Source organism: Ictidomys tridecemlineatus, chromosome 4 (genome assembly GCF_052094955.1).
Source record: "Ictidomys tridecemlineatus isolate mIctTri1 chromosome 4, mIctTri1.hap1, whole genome shotgun sequence".
NCBI lineage: Eukaryota > Metazoa > Chordata > Mammalia > Rodentia > Sciuridae > Ictidomys > Ictidomys tridecemlineatus.
The window spans coordinates 20,047,835-20,058,377 of NC_135480.1; the positions used below are offsets into that span (position 1 = coordinate 20,047,835).

General features: G+C 47.5%; 1 protein-coding gene across 1 annotated transcript; it reads right to left on the minus strand.

The window, feature by feature from the left end:
• Positions 1–1,855: 1,855 nt before the first annotated feature.
• Positions 1,856–10,528, minus strand: Znf408 (zinc finger protein 408). The gene is made up of 6 exons (XM_013360604.4): positions 10,374–10,528; positions 10,159–10,277; positions 9,594–9,862; positions 8,907–8,968; positions 8,263–8,522; positions 1,856–7,383 (listed from the first exon to the last, which is right to left on the minus strand). The coding sequence occupies exons 2-6, from the start codon at positions 10,205–10,207 to the stop codon at positions 5,855–5,857; spliced, it is 2,169 nt and encodes a 722-aa protein (XP_013216058.1). The 5' UTR covers positions 10,208–10,277; positions 10,374–10,528; the 3' UTR covers positions 1,856–5,854.
• Positions 10,529–10,543: the final 15 nt, after the last annotated feature.

A 10,543-nucleotide genomic window follows, 5' to 3' on the forward strand; every position in this document is an offset into this window, starting at 1 on the left:
CTTACCTAACATGTGCACTTACCTAACACTTACCTAACATCAGCCAATTTCTCCCTCTAAATTTGCTGCCAGTGCTATTATAATATATAAATTCATCAGCCTGACACACAAACCCAGGAATAAATCTGGGAAAGCAGAAATCCTTATAACCAGATTTCATTTTTCTAGTAGTTAGAGAACTGAAGTTTTCTGCTTGGGAACATTGTCTTCAAACAGCTTGCTGAAGATATGGGCCAAGAACTTACCCATCAGCCAGGCGTGATAGTGCATGCCTATAATCCTTGTTAGTTATGAAGGCTGAGGCAGGAGGATCTCAAGTTCAAAGCCAGCCTCAGCAAAACTGAGGTGCTAAGCAACTCAGTAAGACCTTGTCTCTAAATAAAACACAAAATAGGACTGGGGATGTGGCTCAGTGGTTGAGTGCCCAGGAGTTCAATCCCTGGTACAAAACAACAACAACAACAACAAAAACCCTCATCAGTGGCCATGCTGAGGAGTTGGCCATTGTTAGGAGCATTCATATGTTGAAATCCTAACTCCTATTGTGAGGAGGGGAGGACTTGGGATGTGGTTAGGTCATGTGGGTGGAGACCTCTGAATGGGATTAGCACCTTGATAAGAAAAGGCAAGAGAGGGATCCTCTCTGTCCTCCATCATGTGAGGACACAATGACAGGATAGCCATCTGTGAATCCTCACTGGACACTGAATCTGGGGCTCCTTGGCCTTGACTTCTAGCCTCCAGAACTGTGAGAAATCAACACTTGTTGCTTAAGCCACCCGTCTATGGTAATTCGTTAAGGCAGCCTGAGCATGCCACATACTCACCAAACTTGTAACTCCAAATAAGAGTCTGCAAAGAGGCCAATAGGTCCTAAAGTATCTCAACAGCAGCCTTCTGAGGTGGTTATTGTTAGAGTTCCGATTTGTCAGATGATAAGATCAGAGCATGAACTTCCAAACCAGTGCTCTCTTTCAAGCTGGAATGGCTGTCAGGCTTGTGAAGTTCTGATAGCAAGAGAACAAGGAGCAGTCATCAGCTCCACCTCCCTCTTTGCCTCTCCTTGTTTTTTGCCCTCCTCCTGTGTCTTCTCCCTTCCAGGGCTGGCCCATGCTGGTCCTGGGAAGAAGGAGGCCATCTGGGATCACCTACTTCAAGGTGATCTCCTACTTCTCAGGAGTCCTACTCACTTCCCTTACTAATATGTAATTTTAAATAAATTAGTGCTGTGACATCTTTTCACCCACTAAGTTTATAGAAAAGGTTTAATGTCATCTATCAACAGAGAATGTACATGAAAACTTCAGTTCTCTGACCACTGGAAAAATGAGATCTGGTTATAAGGTTCCTGCTTCCTCAGACTTATTCCTGGGTTTGTGTGTCAGGCTGATGAAGTTACACATCACTATAGCACTGGCAGTAAATACAGAGGGAGAAGTTGGCTGATGGAAACTTCATTCTGAAGAATATGGGTCCTGACTTCTTGTCCACTATTTGGCTCAACCAAATAGTTCCCAAGTTGTCTCCGGCAGAGCTAGGACTGATGACGTGCTCTTTAGCAAGGTGAAAGATGGCATGAATCTTGTGGAAGTTGTGGGGTGCCTTGGATCCAAGAATGACAAGACCAGGAGAAGACTCTAGGCCATTCTCATAAATTTAATTTTGTGTTTCATCTTATCCCCAGCTATTATTTTGTCTCTAAGGAGACAAAATTGGATTCCATTTATCCTTTATCTCTCTTGAAGTCTAGCTGGATTACAGAATTAACTTTATGGTATAAAATAAATACTACCCCCCCCCAGTACATGTTAAGTATTGCCATGCCTGCCACATAATAAGCACTCCATAGACAGCATTATTTATTTGTTTTTATTTCTCGCAGTACTAGGGATTGCACCCAGGGCCTTGTGCATGCTAGGCAAGCACTCTACCACTGAGCTACATTCCCAGCCCAATAAGCAGCATTATTACATGATATGATATAATCAAATACCTGTGAAGGTTCGTCCTAAAATCATGAACATGATCTAATAAAAACTCTAGCTTTAATCACAAGTTTACAGGCAATACAGAAGGTAAAGGAATAAATTAGAGACCAACATAATCCTAAATATGTTAGGGACTTCAACATATGAGGGACATTCAACAGGACAAATGACCCATTTCTCTGACAAACTCATGACATGCAAATAAAGGGGTGGGGTAAGGAAGACTATTCAGAATAACAGGAGTCTATGAGACCTAACAATCAAAGGTCAAAAGCAAATAGAATTACTATGATTGGTTTAGATTTTTTAACAAAAACTATAAAAAGACATTTTTTGGATAAACAGGAATGTTTAAATATCTGCTTGTGATGGTGTGCACATGTAGTCTTGGCTACTTAGGCTGAGGGGGTCATTTGAGCCCTGCCTGTGCAACATGGTGACACCCCATCTCAACACCAAAATTAAAAAAAAGAATAACATTTCAATGTAGATTATGTATTTGATTATATTAAATATTTGTTAATTTGATGTGTTATGACATGTGATTATATTCTTATTTTTTAAAACTTTAAAAATTTTACATGATAGTGGAGTTCACTGTGATTCTTTTTTTTTTTTTCCCCCAGAACTGGGGACTGAACTCAGGGATGCTCTAATACTAAGCTACATCCCCAGCCCTTTTAAAATTTTACTTTAACACAGGGTTTTGCATTGTTGCCAGTGCAGGCTTTGAACTTGGGATTCTTCTGTTGAAGCTTCTTGAGTTTCTGGGATTACAGGTGCACTCTGCTGAACCTAACAATGAATGATGCTAGAAAAGAATGTGGGGGAGGGGGCTGGAGATGTGGCTCAAGCGGTGCTGCTCACCTAGCATGTGTGCAGCCCAGGTTCGATCCTCAGCACCACATAAAAAGATGTTGTGTTTGCCGAATACTAAAAAATAAATATTAAACATTCTCTTTTTTTTTTTTTAAAGAGAGAGTGAGAGAGGGGGGAGAGAGACAGAGAATTTTTAATATTTATTTTTTAGTTCTCGGCGGACACAACATCTTTGTTGGTAGAACCCGGGCCGCACGCATGCCAGGCGAGCGCGCTACCACTTGAGCCACATCCCCAGCCCCAAAATTCTCTCTTAAAAAAAAAAAAAAAAAAGAATGTGGGGGGACTGGGGTTGTGGCTCAGTGGTAGAGCGCTTGCCTAGCATATGTGACACTAGGTTTGATCCTCAGCACCCCTTAAAAATAAATAGTGTCCACCTACAATTAAAAAATGTTTTTAAAAAAGATATTGTGTCCATCCATAACTAAAAATGTAAAAAAAAAAAAAAAAAAAAAAAAGAACTTGGCAAGCCCCAAGAAACAAGGTGGAATGACTAAAAACTAATTTTTTTTTTTTTTGTACCAGAGATTCAACAGGGGTGATTCACCACTGAGCCACATCTCTAGCCCCTCCTTTTTTAAACAGATGGACACAATATCTTTATTTTATTTATTTTTTATGTGGTGCTGAGAATTGAACCCAGTACCTCCCAAGTACGAGGCAAGTGCTCTACCACTGAGCTATAACCCCAGCCCAATTAGCCCCTTTTTATATTATTTATTAGTTTTTGGTGGACACAACATCTTTATTTTTATGTGGTGCTGAGGATTGAACCCAGCGCCCCACACATGCCAGGCAGGCACGCTACCGCTTGAGCCACATCCCCAGCCCCCCCCCTTTTATATTATATTTAGAGACAGGGTCTAGCTGAGTTGCTTAGGGCTTCAGCTGAGACTAGTTTGAACTCAAAATCCTCCTGCCTCAGCCTCCCCAGCCGTTGGGATTACAGACATGCACCACCACACCCAGCCTAAAAACTGTTTTTCAGTTTCCTTATCTGTGAATCACCTATTTTGTAGGACAATGGAGAGATGAAAGAATTTATGTGCTTCTCCATGAGGTGGGCAGTAGTTTACACCTGTAATCTCAGCTACTCAGGAGGCTGAGAAAGGAGGAAGATTCCCAGTTCAAGGCCAGCCTCAGCAACTTAGCAAGGCCAGGTCTTAAAATTGATTTTCAAAAAGGGCCTCTGGGTTCAAACCCTAGTAACACATGCAAAAAGAATGTTTATGCTTCCTGTCTTGTCTTCCCACTCTTCCTCAAAGCCAAGCAATTCAATGTGGCTTCCAACTACTCTCAGCTCCCCAGTGATTTCCATGAACCTCAGCCCTCTCAACAGCAGCACTGCTGACCACCTCCCGCTTTTTGAAATGCTGTGTCCTTAGCTGCAGTGACACACACTTTGCAAATGTGTCTCTTATACTGGATGCTTATTTCAGACTCCCCTCATGAGCCTTTCTCCCCTACCTAAAGGACTGGGCCATGTTGACCCTGGGCCTTCATCTCCTCCCCTCTCCCTGAAACTCCTACTCCCACATCTTTTATTTGCCTCTCCCTCTCCAACCTCTCCAAGGTTTTTTTCTCAGGTTTGTACCTATTTCCAACTGTTTACTTGGGCCCACCCCCAGGAGACAGAACACCCAAGCTTTGAGGATCAGCTCTCCTTATCCACCGATTCTTTGAATTCATTCACTTGGACCTCCCAGTGAACAGATCTCCCCAAGTAACTACCCCTGCAGACACGGCCCCTCAGTCCTCACTCCACCATGTTATCTGCTAGGATTCAAGCTGCTCCCCAATGTCCACTCGGCTCACTGCCCTGGGTTATTGAGGTCTCTGCTCAAGTTGTCTTCTAAGACCACCCCTGACCACCCACTGAAGGACTGCACCTCAGCTTTCACCCCTCACCCCATTATCATACCTTTCCAAACACCTACTCATCCAGGTCACAAGTGAACAAGGGACCCTGGAGCGCAGAGGTTAAGAGCCTAACTCCAGTGCTGGCAGGACTAGGAGGATTTGAATCTCAAACACTAGTAGCTTTGTGATCCTGGACAGAATCCTTAAGGGGTTTTGTACTTGTTTCCTCATCTATAAAACAAGGATTATAATGCTACCTACCTGTCAGGGTTGCTTCATGGGTTAAATACTCACATGAAGCACTGGTTCACAGTAAGGCCAAAGCGTTCCTTGTTATCACTAGGAGGCCCACCCTGGTGCCCCAGCTAAAACAGTCAGTCCCATTAACATACCACAGCACTTAGTGGTGCCCCCATTGAACTCTTACCCTAAGATTGCTCGCCCCATCCCTGACCTGGTGGTTCTAAAGGGCATTTCCTCTGTCTTGTTCATAGCTGGGCCCCCAGCACCTAGGGCAGTCCAAGCCCACAGCAGATGAAAACACATCACTTCCTTACTCCTTCCCTGAACTGGGCTGTTAGGTACACAGAAGGGCACAGATCTGGCCCCAGCTGCCTCCCAAGGAATTTGCTGTCTTTCAGCACAGATTGATAACTTAGGGCTTAGGTGGTATGAAACGCTGTCAAAGTTACCTAAAGACGAACTACAGAGATGTGTGATGTTGCAAGCTGAGCTCTTCCAACTCTTGGAAGTCAAATTGGTTCCAAATGGAAGTGCTTATCCCCAAGAGAGTTTAATGGGCGTACTACCCTGGCACACAGCCAGTGGTTTAGGAGCACTGCCAACTACTGGCTGTCCCACTGGATGGAGATAAGGTCACTTCAGTGAGGCTCACAGAACAAGCATCCATGGTGTTCCTGGGGAAGGAGGTAGGGGCAAGTTCTCCTGGGAGTCAAAAAGGAGAGTCCCAGGAGAGGTTTGACCTGGCAATCTTGAGACAGTTCAATGATTCATAAGCAGGAAGGACCATCCTAGATTTCTGATCCTACCAGGCAACCCAAAAAGAAAGAAGATGCAGATGTGTAGAGCTAGACTTTATGGAGAGCTGTGAGGAGAAGGCCCACGTGTCAGGTGCCTGTCTCTACCTCCACTACCTCTGCCCAGGCACTAAAGCCCATGTCCTTATGGATTAGCACCAGGTTGGGGCTAGGGTCCTGGCTCTCTGAAATGGTGACAACAACATCCCTGGCTGGAGATGCTTCACTTGGGCTGCGTGTGTCCAGCTCTGGCTCAGTCTGCAGGAGCACCATGGTGGGCTCTGAAGCAGCAGGAGGCATAGAGGGGGGATTGGAGGGTGGCCCAGAATGATGACTAAGCTGGTGCCGCTTGAGGCTTTGGGGGAGGGTGTAGCCCATGCCACAGGTGGGACAACGGTAGGGCTTGTCTGCCAGGTGGGATTTGAGGTGGCGCCGCAGTTTGGTGGCCAGTGTGTAAGCACGGCCACATTGGGGACATGGGAAGGGCCTCTCCCCTGAGTGCAGGCGCTCATGGGCACGAAGGGTATGCGGGTCTCGGAGGGCCTTTCCGCACACGGGGCAGAGGTGTGCCTCCCCGGTGTGGGAGATGAGGTGGCGCCGCAGTTCAGGCAGCTGGGGGAAGGCATCCGCACAGTGCGGGCAGCGATAGGGGCGTTCCCCGGTGTGCAGCCGCAAGTGCCCATGCAGGTTGCCCCGCTGTCGGAATGCCCGGCCACAGTGTGGGCACAGGAAGGGCTTTTCCCCTGTGTGGAGCCTCATGTGGTTCCGCAGAGAACCCTGATTGGCCAGGAGCCGCCCACAAACAGGGCATGGGCATGGGGCAGGGGCAGCTGGCACCTGGTGGGTCTTGCGATGCAGTCGCAGGGAGGGCCGGCGGGCGAAGGCTTTGCCACATTGGTCACACGCAAAGGGCCGGGCACCAGAATGTACCACCTGGTGTTCTCTGAGGTCTCGCCGGGTGCCATAGGCCTTGTCACACTGTGGACAGGGGAAGGGTCGCACGCCACGGTGGCCCAGCACGTGAGCTTTGAAGCTTTCCTCTGAACTGTAGCTCTTGCCACACTCTGTACACAGGAAGGGCTTGTGGCCTGTGTGCACGAAGGAGTGCTTCTTTAGGTGGCACAGTTGCAGGAATGCCTTTCCACACTCCCCACATCGGTACCGTCGCCCCTGCTTTGGGGCATTTCCAGCAGGGCCAGCAGGGCTCCATAAGAGTACAGGGAAATGCTGGGCCCGGGGCTCTGAGGTCTTTGCTCTGGGGGGGCACTGATCATTGGGGCCACATAACTTCTTGGCCAGGCAGGCATGTAGCTGGGTGCCCCTGGCAGAAGGTGATGAATTGGCTTCACAGTTCTCTGAGTCTACCTGGGCAGTGGAGCCTCTCTGAGATTCAGGTTCACTACTCTCTGTGCCCTGCTGGGTGGCCGAGCTGCTCTGAGTTTCAGGTGGCATCTGTGCCTGGAGCAGGCACTCCTCATCCACACTATCCACACTGCCATCCTGAAGCAACGGGCCAAGAGGTTGAGTATTCTTGGAAGGCTGATCCTGGGCTTTGGACTTAGGCTCAGAGTTCACCACATTCTCTATCTGGATGCTGTGCTGTGACTGGTGACCAAGATCTATAAAACAAGAGATGGAGTGCTGGAGTTAATTGAACTTGGTAGAAGGTGATATTGACAGGTAATTACAGGATATGTATTTTCTCCCAGCCCCCGAACCTCAGTGGGTTCAATCACACCAATCTCTTCTCTGAAACATGAGCTGTATGAACACTCTTTTCCTACCCAGTCTCAGGTGCCTCTGGGGAAGTACTCCTGGAAACCACAGCACCCTACCTATATAGTTAATCCCTAGAATATGGTCCTCTTGTTCTCCCCTGGGGACATACACTTAGACTGTGATCCAAGCCCCCAACCTCCCCACCTGAGCTCTTCTGTAAAACAAAAAGAATTCCTGCCTGCACCCCAGAGACAAGAAAATTATGAAACTGTAAACTTTGTATACAGCTTACTGTTTTCATCAATATGTCCTTATTATTCCAGGAAATTCTTAAGAAAGATAAAAATTATAAATATCTTTACTGTTCATTACAAGGAAAGACCTGTCACACTCCAACAGAAGCATCTGAAAATTCCCAATCCTAATCAAGCTCCACCTTCTCATCCCACACTGCAAGATCCACTTTAAACCATATTTTCCCTCCCTGCTTTACCACTGAGCCACATCCCCAGCCCTTTTTATTTTTTATTTTGAGCCAGGGTCTTGCTAAGTTACTTAGGGCCTTGCTAAATTGCTAAGGCTGGCCTTGAATTTGCAATCCTCCTGCTTCAGCCTCCCAAGTCGCTGGGATCATAGGCACTACTGGGCCTGCTTTAAACCATATTTTAAGACTACACACTCTAGTATTCTCCTTACTACACTGAGCTATAAATTCTGCTTTGTCTTATCACAGGTTATTTTGATGAGAATGTGGAAGCAGGCATTTATGTGACCCATACCTGTGCAAGGGTCTGCTGCATCCTCTCCAGGGGAGGCCACTTGTTGTTGTAAATCAGACTCTTCTTCTGCCAGCACCTCCACAGGTGCCTCCTCCTCTAGCCTGGGCTGTGTGGGGCTTTGGCCATCTGAGGGAGGCCAGGGCCACAGTAGAAGTTCAAAGCCTGGCAGCACAACCCGGTACACCTGCAGGTGAAGCTTCTCGTTGATCTGAACTAGGGCCACGTTTCCCTCACTCTCCAGCCTGCCCCGCTGCACCAAACTGCAAAGCAGATCAAGAGCTAGCTCAGCAGATTCTTTTCAAGCCAACTTCCTTGACAGCCCCAGCTCTCAGGAAGGGTGAATCCCAGAGGACATGCCCTTGAAAAACACACTGGAAAATATCCTTGGGTAGGGGATTATAGATAGTCAGCTTCAGATTCCATCCCAAGCCTTTAAAAAAAGCCTCAAAGGAGCACATTCAGAATGTATGCTTCTGGGGCTGGGGATGTGGCTCAAGCAGTAGTGCGCTCGCCTGGCATGCGTGCGGCCCGGGTTCGATCCTCAGCACCACATACAAACAAAGATGTTGTGTCCGCCAAAAACTAAAAAAATAAAAATTCTCTCTAAAAAAAAAAAAAAAAAGAATGCATGCTTCTGTACTTACCTGGTCCAGCCTGAACTCTGCTCACAGGCACACACTGCCCCCCATGGGTCTAGTGACAGGTCCTAAAATTAACCAATAAAAGTCATTCTCACATGTATTTAAGGAAGCCAGGTTGGGGAGAGGAGGACCCAAACTGGATGAAACCTCTCCTGGGACAAATCTAAGATGAAGTTTCTGTAAAGTTAGCAGATTCTGGTGCTGCCTCTGCATCTAAGGGCTGATTCAGTTAATAAAGACCAAAGAGTATTTCCCTCCCAAGGGTGTGAAAAATTAGTAAAGTGAACACATTAATAGAGGAACATAATTTTTAAATAGTACTTATGGACTTAAACAATTTACTGCACTGCACTATTTCATCTAGTCTTCCAAATAATCCTGAAAAAAGCCACTGCTTTATTTTACAGATGAGTTAAAGGATGTATATAATTTGGCTAGCTAGGTGACAAGGTTGGGATAAATTCTAATAACCTTAGCTCTTGACCTTGGTTCACTGCTGACACTACACTAATTTGGCTTTTAACAACTTTACATACGTTGATTCCTTAACTACTATGGAGGGAGAGCTTTGCTGAGAAAGCACAAAACCATCTCCAACCGCTTAAAATACTCGCTTCTAACAAACCGGAGGGTCGAGGGGAAATGTCTAAATCTTCCCCCAATTTTCAGAGTCGCCTCATCCCTCATTACCTTCTGCTGTCGTTTCACTTCCTCGCCCTTCTCGGAGACAGCCTTTTCTTCCAGAAGGTCCCAGTGCAGTCCTGGCTGTAGGGGTTCACCGACACACCAGACCCCTAAACGCTGTTCCTGAGAGAGTGAGGGACCCACGGCCAAGCCCCGGGGAAGGCTCTTTAGAGCGAGAATGGCTCGGCTCCCCCAAGGCGGGCAGTCTTTGAGGCACTGAGCACAATCTTCGAATGGGCTCCATCCCGACTCCGGGTCCAGGCGCGGTTCCGGGGCTGCAGAGAGTCGGGAAAGCAATGAGGGAGCGGCCCATGCGGGCGTTGGGAACCATGCGGGAGGAAACTGCATGCTCAGCGAGGCCTCAGGAGTCGGGAGGGAGAAACAAGGGCTCTAAGGTGGCCCCTGAGAGGTTTGAAAGGGTTCGAGGACTCTTAAGCTCCGAGAGCCCCTGAGGACACCGGAGGAAGATCTCAGGCTCCAGAGGATTGGACTGACGAGGAAAGAGACGGGTATAGAATGCTGGAGCCATTTAGGCCAGGGCTGAAGGCCGCAGGCATGGCAAGTTACTCACCCGGCTGCAGAGTCTCCCCATTCAAGTGCGGCGCTTCCTCCTCCTCCATCCCAGATCAAAATACCTCCCTCCGCCGGAAGTGAGCGTCCTCATTTCAACTCCTCCCGGAAAAATTTCCTCTTAGGAAAGAATCTAGAGTCAGACCTCTTTGGTGCACAGGACCGGGAATTTGGGAGTAGTTGGAAGGAAAAACTCTGTCGGAGAACAATACGAACCTAGGGTTCTGGAGGCCCACCAGGGATTCGAGTATCTGCATAAGCGGAACTAATGCGTTCTATCACCCTCCTTGCGGAAACGGGGGAGTCACGAGTCGGACAGTTACGTTGTTCCTCCCCGAGGCAGGGATTTCCGCGGGCAGTGCGGGGAAGTGGACGGGGCTCCAGGG